Here is a 15663-nt window from a genome sequence, read left to right as displayed (position 1 = left end):
AATCTTTTAAATTGTATACAATAAATTATGCCCATTCAAATCAAATATATATATATATATATATATATATATATATATATATATATATATATATATATATATATATATATATATATATATATATATATATATATATATATATATATATATATATATATATATATATATATTAAAATAAAATTACGAAACAATCCCTAAAGTTTTGATAATTGCAAACATCCCTCTCAACTATAGATTTTCTTATATATTCATCAAATTTAGTAGAAACTTTTACATTGTATACAATAAAATGAAATGCTATTTGCGGTCACAAAATTGTTATTCGCGGTTTATAACAAAACCCCCCAAAACGTTTAAAAATATCCAAAACCCCCCCAAAACTGCAAATAGCAAAAAAAAAAAAAAAAAATTCGAAAATTCGAAATCAAGCTTGAAGAAGGTTGGGCTTCGATTTTTTGATGTAATTTCGACTCTTTTATGTGTAATATGCATTGGGTAGGTCGATTACGGAACCAATTTCATGTTAAAAAGCCCTACAAATCGATTTGTAGGGCTTTTTTTTCGCAAAAAAATGGTCGAACGCCCAAGATGGGCGTTCGAACATTAAAAAAAAAAAACATTTTTGCATTGGACGCCCAACTCGGGCGCCCAAATGCAGCTTGCACGCCCAACTTGGGCGTGCACTGCATGAATGGGCGCCCAAGTTGGGCTTTTACGCGTTTTGGGGGGTGTTTGGATTTTTTTGGAAAATTTTGAGGTTTTAGTGAAATAAAGTGTTTTTTTTGGGGTTTTGTTATAAACTGATAGCAATTTAAACCGCAACAAGCAATTCCCACAATAAATTATAGGCAGCGACTATATGCAATACAAAATTTACTAAGGGCAAGACCAAATTAAATTTTATCCCAAATTAAGTGTAAAAAAACTATAATGACCTTAGTAAAATACAAATAAAATAAAACATAATTACACCAATTACTCTTGCAAGACCAAATTAAAAAAAAGAAAAGAAAAAAGAAACCCAACACAATTGAAGAACGGGAAGGAGGGAAGAAGAGAACTATTTGCAAATTCGTCGTCGCGCCGTCGCCAATGAAGTCGACCACCACCGCCGTCGCTGTTGCAGTCGACAGTCTATTATTCATAAACGATTCACTATATGTCTATGCAAACCAATTATAAATAAAGCATTAACTAACAAGTTTTGTAAATAGCTACCTAAGGTGATATTTGTATGTCTACGACACCACATGCAATTGACACACTCATCCGGTGAAAACTACTCGAAGGCTCTTCTACCTACCGTCTAATTATCAAAATAGCTATGTCGAGTCAATCCCAATAATCACAAATAAAGCACATAAATTGATCAGGTTCATGCACTAACAATCATAACAAGTAGAAGAAATGATCATAAAATCATACTTGCATAATCTCAAGAAAACGGGTTCACCATCCCCACATAGGGTTCCAACAAAATCCTAGATTAAAAACTTAGCTACTCATGTTCTCTACGAAAAACATAATAAAAATATAAAAAAACATAGATTAAGAAAAGATAGATAAAAGAAGAATTGTGATGAAGATTTGTCAATTCTCCGTCTTCGATTCTCTGTTCTCTCGCTCCTCTTGTTTTAAGATTGTGTTCCAAAGTCCTTTGATTCGTTCTTGGTTTGCCCTTAAATAGACGTCCCAAATTGGTAGAAGAATTTAGGTTTCCTTGTGTGATTAAAAGTCCAAAATTGTCTCCAGCGTGTTTTGGCGCGACCCGAAAATCAGTGTAATTCTCACACGGCCGCACGAGAATCGCCGAAACCTTCTGCCCAAGTTCTGCAGTTGGCGCGGCCGAGCCAAAAATAGGCTAAATTTGGCACTGCCGCGCCGTCCAATTTTCAGCATATTTTTGTTGTCTTCCGTTTTTACCCCTTTTTAACCTTTTTTTGGCTTGTTTCGTCCTTGGAACTCCCAAATCGTCAAGTAGTACCTAAAATACAATAAACCACTCATTAAGCATCATTAAATCAATAAAATTATACAAAAATCATCGTAAGAGAGAATACATTGAGTGTAAACAATACACTCAACAACGATCTAATGGTATTTTCTCGAGGAGATGTGGAATCGGTCCGTATCCTCGCAAAGACGGTTGTTGGGTTTAAATACCTAACACGCAAGTACACGTATCGCAAACAAGTGGTAAAAGTGGACTCGTGAGAGTCGGATGTCGATCCCACATGGAATACTCAAATTACCTAATCCTAAGTACCAAATTCTAACAATTGTGATTTTTATCCAGCCAACGCAAGGTTGTCAAATTTAATCAACTAAATAATTAAACTAATTATGAAAGCAAATAAACACAAGATAATATCAATAAAAACGGACCTAGGATTTTATCTTCCCCTATGCAAGAATTGCTCACCCAAAACCCCTCAATTATGAAATATATGATTCATGATTATTAACCCGAGACACAAATTTTCTCATAACCCGTTGTCGCGTGTATTATGAGTCTATTATTCATAAACGATTCACTATATGTCTATGCAAACCAATTATAAATAAAGCATTAACTAACAAGTTTTGTAAATAGCTACCTAAGGTGATATCTGTATGTCTACGACACCACATGCAATTGACACACTCATCCGGTGAAAACTACTCGAAGGCTCTTCTACCTACCGTCTAATTATCAAAATAGCTATGTCGAGTCAATCCCAATAATCACAAATAAAGCACATAAATTGATCAGGTTCATGCACTAACAATCATAACAAGTAGAAGAAATGATCATAAAATCATACTTGCATAATCTCAAGAAAACGGGTTCACCATCCCCACATAGGGTTCCAACAAAATCCTAGATTAAAAACTTAGCTACTCATGTTCTCTACGAAAAACATAATAAAAATATAAAAAAACATAGATTAAGAAAAGATAGATAAAAGAAGAATTGTGATGAAGATTTGTCAATTCTCCGTCTTCGATTCTCTGTTCTCTCGCTCCTCTTGTTTTAAGATTGTGTTCCAAAGTCCTTTGATTCGTTCTTGGTTTGCCCTTAAATAGACGTCCCAAATTGGTAGAAGAATTTAGGTTTCCTTGTGTGATTAAAAGTCCAAAATTGTCTCCAGCGTGTTTTGGCGCGGCCGCGCGAAAATCAGTGTAATTCTCACACGGCCGCACGAGAATCGCCGAAACTCACTGTCCAAATTCTGCAATCGGCGCGGCCGCGCCAAAAATAGGCTAAAGTTGGCACGGCCGCGCCGCCGTCCAATTTTCAGCATATTTTTGTTTTCTTCTGTTTTTGCCCGTTTTTGAACTTTTTTGGCTCGTTTCGTCCTTGGAACTCCCAAATCGTCAAGTTGTACCTAAAATACAATAAAACACTCATTAAGCATCATTAAATCAATAAAAGTATACAAAAATCATCGTAAGAAAGAATACATTGAGTGTAAACTATACACTCAACAACGGTTTACGAATTTGGGCAGGTTTCGGGGCTGAAGGCAAATCATGCGAAGTCTAATATCTTCTTAGCATGAGTTAAACCGGGGGAGCGATTAGAGATCGAAAACGAGTTTCACGTTGCCAATGGAGAGTTTCCGTTTCGATACCTTGGGATTCCACTCGCTGCATCTAAATTACGAGTGCTCAACCATCAACCACTGCTCGACAAAATCGAGCAAGCCATATGAGCGTGGACTCGCCAAACTCTCTCTTATGCCGGTCGGTTGGAGATTTTGAAAGCCGTGGTTCAAGGTACGTGCTGCTACTGGTTATCCATATTTTCGATCCCACATGCAGTTATCGATCGTATAGAGACAATATGCAAAACGTTTTAATGGAGTGCGGCGGCCCCAAAAGTAACGTGGCCGAGGTTGTGCAAACCAAAGGGAGAAGGGGGTTTGGGCCTTCTTGATTTAACTGATTGGAATCGAAGCTTTCTTGTGAAAAAATTGTGGGATTTTCACTTGAAGAAAGACTCTCTGTGGATACAGTGGGTGAATGAGTTCTATCTCAAGGGACGAACCATATGGGAGTGGTAACCGCCACTTACAGCTTCACCCTTCTTCAAGAGCATCATCCGGATCCGGGACAAACTGGTGGAGAGCGCGGGTACTACTCAGTTATTTATTGCTAAGTTGGAATCTTGTACGGAGCTTGGCAAATTAAATGTGAGCAAAGTATACGACTGGATTAGGGCTAAGGCCCCGATCAAACCGTGGGGTAAACTTCTTTGGGCGTTATCTATGACTCCAAAGCACTCGTTTATCTTATGGATGGCAACCATGGATTGATTAGCCACAATGGACCGAGTGGAGAAACGCTCACGTGAAGTCGTCAACTCCAAATGCGTCTTATGTGGTGTGAAGAACGAGACTAAGAAGCACCTCTTTTTCTCTTTTTCGCATGCAGTATGTCTCGAGAGGTGTGGAGCAACCTACGGATATGGTTGGGTATCCGCCGAAGACCAACCACATTGAATGCCGCACTTAAATGGCTCAAGAAGAACGCACGAGGGAATTCGTACCCAAATCCAGAAGCCCTATTCAGAGAAATGGTTCAAGCTAAACGGTATAATCTCCACGGGCACGGCCAATCCACCGCCGCCGATCGATATGTTTCTATCGATTCTGATTTGTCGACTGACGACGATGAAGATTAATTTCTGGCATCCATCGAAGGCCACAGCAACCGTCACACCCGTAGCGAAACGGCGATTTCAGTAGTATGCGGCGGCGGCGGCGGCGGCGTTGGAAACCTCGGGTAAATCGACTGTCATATAATTCACTGCGAACACCAAATTTGCATCCACGATTTGCTCTTTCCTTTTTTCTTTTTTTTTTTTCCGGTGGTAAAAATAGATAACCACCCGTGTGTACATATGCATTTATTCTGTCATAGCATTTTACTGTTTCTCGTTAGGTTTTGCCTCAGATTTATCTTTGTTTATGGTGAATTCAGAATTGTCTCTAAATTCTAAATAATTGAAATAAATTTATCTTTGGATTTTTCACCTTTTTATATCTCTGAAGTCTTCTTGATGAAATTACAGTGTTGTGATGCTGTGAAAATGGTCTTTATGGCGAATTGTCTCTAAGGAATTGAAATATTTTTTGAATTTATTATATTGAAGTTAGTTTGCTTAAAAAAAAAAAGCACTTGTTGGATAAATTATGTTGAACATGTTAGCAAATCATGGATAACTCTTGATGAAATTAATGTGCCATTTCAAGATTCAAAGGAACCCCTCGTCTCCCCTCTCTCTCTTCTTACTTGTTCACCATGTATCCATAATGATTTGACTTTTGACAGAGTGTAAACAAAAGCTTGACCAATTCTGTTTCTTCATTGAGTGGGTTACACTAAGTTTTAGGTTAAAATAACGAAGTCAATGATGTAGGTATTGGATAATCTAATGCATGCGTAATTGCTTCCAGGTCAGGTTGTATTTATTCTGTGATAATGAGTTCCTGTAAGAACACAAGTTCTTTGTGTTCGTGATACAAGACATGAGTTTGGTTCCTGTAATGCATAAATTGTGAACAATGATTATCAGTTTATTTTTCACCATAAATTGTGAAGTCTTCTTGGTGAGTTTACAGTGTGTATCTGTGCTGGAGATGGATTAGTTCCTTTAGGGATTTGTTAAGGGATTAAAATAATTTGTTAGTTTATTATAAACAAAAGCCTGACCAATTCCTTTCCTTCATTGGATGGATTACTCTGATCCTACTAAGTTTTAGTTTCAAATAACAAAGTCAATCCTTAATAATTAATTCATCCCCTATATTATTATTATTATTACCTTCTCCAATTCATCAGTTTTGCTACAATACGTGTAAAGAATCTTGTGAGAATGAGCAGCTTGATTCCCTGTCAATTGTTTCTACGAGAATCTGATGTATGCCTAATTGCTTCCGGGTCAGGTAATTTTTCGTTTTTTTTATTTTGTCTATCATTCTTGAATATAGAATTGGTTCTTAAACTGAATTATACCCTTTTCGGTATATTTGCAGTCACTGTTTGATTTTGTGATCTTTCGCCGCCCGGCGAAAAACAATTTTACCTCATCAATAAATGGGAAAAACAAGATTTGGGTTGTTCTCACCTAAGTCGAGTATAATGCTGCCTGATATCTGTGGATCAAGCTTGCTTTTGGCTTTGCCTGACGATATATTTTCTGTTATCACGAGTTCCCTCTCTCTGAGGGATGTGTGTAATCTTGGTCTCAGCTGTCCAGGTCTCGACGCTGTTCTGTCCTCGGACAAAGTATGGCTTTCCCAATGTAATAAATTGGGCCTACTCCCTTTTAGTACTCTCATCGAATGGAGAAAGGGAGTTCTTTCTTACAAGGCCCTTTGTCGATTCTTGGTGAATATTCAACCGTTGATTGGTATTTGGGTCCACAAAAATCCCGAGCTCGGGAATGTAGTATATGTTATGCCTGGCTTTCTATCAGTTATTGGATGCCGGATAATTCCCCAAGAGATAGGCCCTTTAGGCCTTGAAGATAGCCCTATTTTGTGGGCACCTGTATTTGAAATTATCTGCAAATACGACTGCTCTAAAGCATTCTTTTTACACGGGAGGGAGCAAGGAGCAGATTATGTTTATCCTGGATTGCTAAAATCATTCGATAGGGATTGTAATGTGCTTTTGCTCGAGGTTGAGCATCGGCTTCAACGGGATGAAGGAAAACTGGCTGATATTAAGAAGTTTGCTGATGAAGCGGAGAAGGAGAAATCTAAGTCACAGAGAATAGTCGGACAGAAATGGACTGAAAATCCTTTTATCCGTTTGGAATCTGATGATCAGAGCAGGCTCCTCGATTTTGTTACTAGCCAAGTCCGTGATTTTGTTCCCGAGGCAGCAAATGTGTTATTGTTTCCTCGCTCGAGAAACGATGAGGTTGATTCGAAACAAGATTTCGCAGCCTTACATGAAAGGAGATTGTTGCTTTTAGAATTGTATGAGCATGGTAACGTGAATCATGATATAAAATCCGATGAAGAATCGCCTTCGAATCCCACCGAATTAGGATCAAGTGATGATGTCAGCGAAAGTCTCGACAGTACGAGTGCCCATCAGGGTCAGTCTAGTAAGGGTAAGAAGACTCTCTCTGCGTTTCTGAAGAATGGTCTCAAAAAGTTACTACGGAAATCGAGCTCAACAAACAGTGATCGAGAATATCAGGAGGCGGCTTCTCCCAGTTACCAGATAACACTTGACGAGTTTCTTGAATCGGGCGATTGGGTTGGATTGAGCGTACAAGCTGCAACCATGCAATTAAGGTGTTATAAAGCGTGGCCTATTATGCAGGAAAGTATATCCGCTCTCTATAAATTGCCTGTTCAGACTCCCGAGGCGTGTGACGAGTATGCCGGTTTATGGGCAGGGAATTCTGGTTGGCCGCCATCTACCGGCAAGCCCGGTGGGCGCCTCTGCTTCATTTTCGTCTCGTATGAAGAATCCGAAGGGCAGCGACAAATGATCGCCAACAAGATATTACAAGGTAGTATGTATCCTAATGGATCAGCTATGTTTGTCGTGAATACGGATCAACCATCCACGGACATATTCCCGTGGGATACTGACGAAGAATCGAATCTTATTGATGTTAAGCAGTCGTTTAAGGGAGAAGGTATTTCAGATGGTTATGGTTTTAGATATCCTGGTTCTAAACCGGGTTCACTTTTTGTTCTTGAAAATGGAATGCTCGTTTTCATATGGAAGGAGTCGAGGGATGTGTTGACCTTGAAGAGGCTCAATTTGGCGGATCTTTTAAAGAGAGGTGAAAGAGTGCCTTCTTTGCCACCAATTTCCAACTTTGCGTATCTGACGAGGGAATACAGAAATGTTTACTCCGGATTTTCAGATTATTAAAATCGCTCTATTTTCTCCGAGGTATGGATTTCTAAAAACCATTGCTTCTTTTTATGGATGTACTATTTTTTTCTCATCGTATCCAAATTCGTTCCTTGTTATATAATAAAATGTTTGTCCCACCCTTTATTCAGTTTCTTCCTTTCTTCCTTATGATCGAGAACTTTGTAAGTAAGTTCACTGCAGTTGTTGATTTTGAATGCAGTAATTCTCTAACGAGTCCCGAAGTGGTCAAAACGAGATTTTTTTAAGCTTTCCATTTTGTTTCGGGCCTTGAAATATCTCGGGAAAAAAATGTATTGAGTTGTAGATAAAGAGGAGACATTTTGCACTATAAATGTTGCAATCAAATCGTGTCCAAAAGTATTAGAAGAATTGTTTGTATATATAGTGGAGACATTTTTCTATTGTACTAGTCAAACCGTGCGCGAACATGAAAATTACGCATTCTCAACACTAAATGCTATCCAAACACTAAATACTCGTTTTCAAAAGCTTCGGGAGAGATTTCCTTTTACCCTTTTTCAATGTGAAGTTATAGCATTGGTAATGACTAACGCGTGTTTATTTCCGACAGGCAAAAATATCTATAAGACTGTATATGCTGGTGTCGATTCCTTTTTCTTGGGTGGTTTGATTCCTTTTTTTCTTCAGTGCTGCCAAATAAACAAGTTTCTCGTTGATGCAAGAGGTTCGCTATACTCTTTCGACTGTACTGCTTTGAATATGGCAATCGAGTTTCGGTAAAATGCAATTAGAAAAAGAAACATCTGTATAACCATGGTGTTTGGAATTTGGATTGGTAGTTCGTTGTCTGATGTTTTATTTAAGAAAGGCTGAAAATGTTGATTTGTTTGAGAAATGGTAAAGTTCGGTTGAGTAATGTATTTTACTTGTTTTTACTCTGCAATTTAATATGTAGAAATTTCAAATTTATGTAGCCATTAATTTATTTATTCAAACCCCACCACCATTACCTCCATGTGTTTGTCTGTCAATTATTGGGGATTCTTGCACTTTTAGTCCCCTATGTTTGGCCAGGTTCCACTTTTGGTCCCCATTATTTTAGAGTGAATAAATTGTACATCAAAAGTTCAATTTTAAACATATTTTAATTTTAGCCCCAAAATTGTATTTTTCGCTAGGTTAGAACGGACAACGGGACAAGTGACGGAGGGGACCAAATGTTTTTAAAATTGAACTTTTTATGTGCATTTTGTTCACTTTGGAACAATGAGAATCAAAAGTGGAATTATATAAAACATACGGGGCAAAAAGTGTAATTCTCCCGTCAATCATATCCCCATATCGTGTCAGCCCATATATATTGATTTATTGGATACTTGTAAATAAGTAAATTTATGTTTGCACTAGAAAATACAAAGTAAAATATACAGCAGGAAATTACATTTTTAGGCCAACTTTTTATTTATTTATTTATTATTTTTTCTCTTTCATGCTTAGAAGACCACAACTACCTAAGAGTGTGTTTGGCTAAGCTTATAACATAACATGTTAAAATGAATTTATAAGAGGTTTTATAGATTATAAGCTCTTCCAAAGTGTTTGTAATTTTTTTTATTTATTTATATATATATATATATATATATATAATGCAATAATGATGAGAATCAAATTCAATTATAAAGAAACAGAGATTATTATTAATAATATATTGGGTAAATTACAAACACCCCTGAGGTATGGTCGATTTACAAAAAAATCCCTCTTGTTTGGATAATTACATCTACCCATCAACTATGATTTGATCTTACACCTCCACCCTTATGGTGTCAAATTCAACATAAATCGTCTAGATTTTGTGGAATGTGCTCTAGTTTGTATTCGTTTTGTATAAAAATACAATTTTTGATGCACCACAATCTGATATATACAAGCCAAAAAACACATATTATGATCATCTTGCTTCAAAATGTAGAGTTCGAATGGGATAAAACGGGTACAAAAGTGATAATATTCCTTATAATCTCGAAAATTCCACTAAATTTAAGAAGTTGAGGAGGTGATTGTAATTATAATAACAAGAGGGGATTTTCGTAATTTGACCATAACTCATTGGTGATTGTAATTTTTCTGTAAATGCACAGATCTCTGTGTCCCAACTCCCAAGTATTTAAAAAATGCCAACATTAAATAATTAACACGTGACTATCATATACAGCTCATATTTTGTCTTATTGATTTTAATATTTTATGTTTTATAGATGCCCGGCCTACCACAGCTGAAATTATTGCCATTTAATTTTCTTACCAGCTTCATCTGATAGTGAAATCATTTATCAGCTACGTAGCACACACATGAAAACGATATACGGGGAAACGACATATCCAAAAAATTAGAATAAGGGAGCTCAGGGAAAATGTGTAAATATTAAAAGTATAGAGGTGTATTTATAAATATACTATATAAACTTATATAAGATTTCATGTATATACAAATATATTTTATATATTTTTGTACAAATTTATTCAAATAAATATTATTATCATCTACCAAATTGCAATTGATTATTAAACCATATAAATAATTAGGGAAGTAACAAAAATACTTGGAATTTCGCTGTTCGAACATGTTTCTAATTTTTTTAAAATTACAAAATGGCCCATAAAGTGGTTGGCACTGTCCTCGAGTGTCGTATCTTGAACACAGATATGTTAAGAAGTTGAAGTTTTTCGTGTTAGATAGATTTTTATGAATAATTATGTCAAAATCGTGTAAAGCAATATTCCAAAAATGTCAAAATAAGCTTGTGGATTAGATTGTTTGGATAGCACTATTTGTGGTCTATAAAATTCAATATATAAATCCCCTGCATGAAGTAGATTCCATGAAATCATAAACAACTTTCAACTAACCATCACTTTCACCATTATATTAAAAAAAAAAAAAAAAAAAAAAAAAAAAAAAAAAAAATTGTGATGGTGTTGAAAGTGGTTAAAAACAATTGTGCATTTATTAATATTCATTGATGAATTTAATTACTACTGTGCCATTTCAAGATTCAAAGAGACATTTCTTCTCTCCTCTCTCTCTCTTCTTGCTTTGTGTCACAATCAATCCATAATGATTGACTTTCTCTCTCCTCTCTCTCTCTCTCTTCTTCTAATAACTCTTTCTCCCATTCAAGTTTCTCATCAAGTTTGTTTGCTGAATGCATTCATTAATTTGATGTAGTATTCAAGTTTTCGATTAGTACGGTGCAAAAGAGCGATCGATCGAACATGTCGCGTAATCTCTACGAACCACGCTCGCTTTTGTCGTTGCCGGACGATATATTTTCCGTAATAACAAACTTCCTCTCTCCGAAAGATGTATGTCGTCTTGGCCTAAGTTGTCCACCTCTCAACTCTGTTCTATCCTCGGACAAAGTATGGATTGTCCAATGTAATAAACTAGGCCTAATCCCGTTCACCGCTCTCGTCGAGTGGAGAAACGGAGTTTGTTCTTACAAATCCCTCTGTAAATTCTTGGTGAATATTCGTCCGTTGATCGGTATTTGGGTCCACCAGAACCCCGAGCTAGGCAATGCAGTTTATGTTATGCCCGGTTTTTTATCGGTCGTTGGATGTCGGATAATCCCGCAAGTGGCGGACGGTCCGATTTTGTGGACGCCTGTCTTCGAGATCCTCTGCGACCACGTGGGGTCCACTTCTTTTTTCTTGCACGGGAGGGAGCGAGGAGACGACTGCGTTTACCCCGGATTGATAAAATCGGTTGAGGGGAAATGTAACGTGCTTTCGCTCGAGGCGTCGTGTGAAATGACCGAAATGCCCTTGAGCCGTTTGGAAGCCGACGATAGGGCGAGGCTGCTCGATGTTGTTACTAGACAAATCGGGAATATTCTTCCGGAAGCATCAAATGTGGTATTTTTTCCTCGCTCGAGTGCCGATTTCGAAGTCTTGCACGAGAGGAGGTTGTCGCTTTTACGAATGTATAATAAGCGTGGTGGATTGAGTTTACGAGGTGTGAATATGGAATTGGATTGTTATCTAGCGTGGCCTCGTATGCAGAAAAGTCAATCGTCTCTCTACAAGTTGACTATTGAAAAGTCAACGCACGAGTACGGTGGTTTATGGGGAGGGACTTTTGGTTGGCCGCCGTCTGCCGAAAAGCCAGGTGGCGCCCTCTTCTTGATCTTGATCTCTTACGAAGAATCGAAACAACGTATGATCGGTACCAAGATATTAGAAGGTAACTCATACGTTTGCTACCCTAATGGATCGGCTATGTTTATTGTGAACGCAGATCAACCGTCGGAGGGAATATTCCTGTTCGACGAAGGATCTGATCCTGTTGAAGTTAAGGAGTCATTTAGTGGAGAAGGCATTGCGAATGGCTATGGTATGAGATTACCTAGTTGGGAAAGTGGTTCGCTTTTTGCTCTCGAAAATGGATTGCTCGTTTTTTTGTGGGAGGAGTCGAGGGAAGTGTTGACTTTGAAGAGGCTCGATTTGGGGGAGCTTTTGACGAGAGGGGAAAGAGTGAACTCTTTGTCGCCGGTTTCGAATTTTGCGTACTTGACAAAGGCGTACACGAATGTTTACTCGGGATCTTGAAAATTCTTGAAATGTAGTCTATTTTTTTTCCTAGCACAATCATAGTACGGGTGTGTAAGAATTCGACAAATCATCGTAAAAAATTTAGTGTCTGCTGTTCGTCTATATGTGTACGCATTTTGCGTTTTTTTTACCAGACTTATTATTGAAAACTCGTCGTTTATGGTAATGCCTGTTTTTTGTTTTTTGACAGGTAAAACTGTTTATGAAACCGTATATGCTTTGGGTAATCTTCTCATCTTTCGGTTTCGATAATCTTGGGTTGATTTGATTCTTTTTTCTGCTGCGGCCGAACGAAGAATTCTTTCGTTAGATGAATGAGGTTCGATACATTCTTTCGTCTCTCTACTTACAATGATATGCAGATAAATTCATTGGAAATCAACGACGACATATACAAACGATCATAGGAAATTTATGAATTGAATGATTAAAACAGGTTGCATAAATTTATTCAAAAAAATTATATATATATAGTAAATTTTATAAATCATATATACAATATAAAAAGATGGAATAAGAAAATCAAATAGACTAAAACATTGGACTAGAAATACAATAAATCAACCTATGAGACTATTTTTTGAAATTATAGGTCTGAAAAGGAGACTGATTCAATCTTCTGGGGTCAGAAATGCAATTTTCTGGACAAACATCTTTTGCCATTGTCAATAAACTGCCGGAAAACAGTTATATATGGGATAATTACATTTTACGTCCTTATATTATACACGGAAATTGATTTTAGTCCCTATAGTTTTTTTTGCCACAATTTTAGTCCTCTAACTAACCATATTTTTACAATTTTGGTTTGATTTGGGTGTTCGTTAGAACTGAATAGTCACGTGTTTTGCACGTGAGAATGCTGAAATAACCCCCTCTTAACTTCATTTTCTATTTAATCCCAATTTTATTTTATTTTATTTTATATTGGAAGTCATGTTCTTGTGTTTCTTGTGGCTGAGTTTTAGTTTGTAATTATTTGCTCTTCATAAAACAATCAAGCCAAAGGCACTAATGGCGGATATGCAAAATTGAGGTTTTATTGGGATTAATATATATATTTGTTGGAATTTATAGTTTTAGGATAAAATTGCCAAATTAAAGTGAAATTGGGGATAAATAAAAAATAGAGACAAAAACAGGGTGTATGGGGTTACTTAAGCAGGCTCACGTGCTCGACACGTGACTTTTTCCGTTCAAATTAACACAGATATCAAACGACAAACCAAAATTGTTAAAATATGTTTAGTTTGAGGACTTAAATCGTGAGAAAGAAAATATAAGGGCTAAAATTTTTTTCGTGTATAATATAGGGATGAAAACCGTAATTAAGCCGTATATATATTTATTATTTTGGGTAAAATACACCTATACCAATACACCTATACCCCTGAGGTATGCTAAAATAACTTTAAGGTTCATGTGGTATTGGTAATTACAACCACACCTCTGAAACAATTACCGGAGCCAAGATTTTATGCCCTTGGGGACCATATGCACTATATTTGTTTTCTGTGGGGCTGTTAATGCTATCACAGACGAAAATTTATAAATCTTATATAAAATAATAAGGATTTAAAAAATGTTGGGAGAACCACGTCATTCTACCTCTTTGTTGTCCCTACCACTGCCTGAAACTAATAGTCATTAAAACCCTAGCGGAATAACTTATCAAACGAATTATTTTGTTAGAATTTCTAACAATGTTTCAGGGGATGATTGTAATTACTGATACCACAAAGACCTTAAAATTACTTTATCATACATCAAGAGTGTAGGTGTAATTTACCTTATTATTTTAGTAATTATATTTTTTGGATATTTGACTATCTAAATCAAATATAAATTATTTGTTGTGAACTTTTTGTAAATTATTTGTTTTAACTTTCTGTAAACTGATTCTATTTAAATAAATGGATTTATTATTGTTAGTCAGTGGACGGTTATTTTGAGCTTAGTGGTTAGTTCTTTTAGTACATATTTAATTAACCACTAACTCATTATCTCTAATAGTGTTTTGTTTTTTGTGCAGAATAAGGAGCTCTCGGATTCTATAAATAGGAGAGGTCATCAGTTCATTGACTATGGATTCCTGAAGAGTGTGGAGAGCAAAGAGCTTTGGGTGTTGGAACATCTTCTACAACAACTTTTGTTTTCACTGTGTTTTTCTAACTACCTATGAGTCGATCTGTTTGTATTCAATATCATTGAATATTAGTATGTACTTCTAGAGTTCTATTAGGAATATATTGTCACGATTCTAGAAATTCTTGTACGAAGAAATCAACTTGTGATTTCTTCATAAAAGAGAAGATCCTTACTTCTCTTTATGTATTCTTTGAATATTGTTTTGATAATTTTTTCTCCTGTAAATGAACATTTACAAGTCATATACTTGTGGATAATGATTTAAAACTTGTGATGTTTAATTTTCGCTGCAAAATATTTTTTCTTTACACAAGCTTTTATTAAATCTTGTATAAATCTTTGAGTTTCTATTTTCTATAGTTAATTACACGAATTCTGAGACGTTGAATTCTTCCAATTGGCATTCAGTCCAGTGGTTATCTTGTTTTAGTGGCAGGAATTCGTGATGGATTCACCAATGTCTAGCTTCATGCGTCATCTAGTACTAGATAGAAGCAACTACACTTTTTGAAAAGTAAAGATGAGGGCATTCATCAAGTCTATTGATGAAAGGTCCTGGAGAGCATTGTTGAGTCGACGGACTCCTTCACAAAGAGTTGATGAAGATGGCGATGTCGTAATAATTCCCGAAGCAAAATGGATTGCTGATCATATTCCAACATTTAGCTACAACTCGAAAGCTTTAAATGTCATAGTTTAACTTCGTAGACACCACACTGTTGAAGCTCATCTCGATGTGCACAAGTGCGAATGATGTTTGGGATGTCCTTCAAATGTACTGTGACGGTTTTGAAAGTGTGAGGAAAATAAAACTTAGACTGATGTCTTCCAAGTTTGAACGACTGATAATGGACGAGAATGAAACCATTTCTCAATACAATGAGAAGATCATTGATTTGAAAATGACTTTCAAACTTTCGGTCCATTGATCAATGAAATACTAGTCAACAAAGTATTGAGGACACTCCCGAAACGGTACAAAATGAAGGTCACATCAATTGAAGAATTGTCTGACACTCCACCATTAAAATTGATGAATTAATGGAA

General features: G+C 36.3%; 2 protein-coding genes across 2 annotated transcripts; both read left to right on the top strand.

The window, feature by feature from the left end:
- The first annotated feature begins 4156 nt into the window (after nt 1-4156).
- LOC105971593 (F-box protein At5g39450) lies at nt 4157-8819 on the top strand. Its single transcript, XM_088826387.1, has 4 exons — nt 4157-4767; nt 5827-5930; nt 6021-7908; nt 8465-8819. The coding sequence occupies exon 3, from the start codon at nt 6082-6084 to the stop codon at nt 7885-7887; it is 1806 nt and encodes a 601-aa protein (XP_088682513.1). The 5' UTR covers nt 4157-4767; nt 5827-5930; nt 6021-6081; the 3' UTR covers nt 7888-7908; nt 8465-8819.
- A 1959-nt stretch (nt 8820-10778) lies between these two features.
- On the top strand, nt 10779-12634 carry LOC105964489 (F-box protein At5g39450). Its single transcript, XM_012988997.2, has one exon. It carries the CDS (start codon nt 11131-11133, stop codon nt 12463-12465), a length of 1335 nt encoding a protein of 444 aa, XP_012844451.2. The 5' UTR covers nt 10779-11130; the 3' UTR covers nt 12466-12634.
- The last annotated feature ends 3029 nt before the right edge of the window (nt 12635-15663 follow it).

The sequence above is a fragment of the Erythranthe guttata genome, chromosome 12, assembly GCF_056151865.1.
Source record: "Erythranthe guttata isolate IM_541 chromosome 12, IM_541, whole genome shotgun sequence".
NCBI classification, from domain to species: domain Eukaryota; kingdom Viridiplantae; phylum Streptophyta; class Magnoliopsida; order Lamiales; family Phrymaceae; genus Erythranthe; species Erythranthe guttata.
This window is presented reverse-complemented; position numbering and strand designations above follow the sequence as displayed.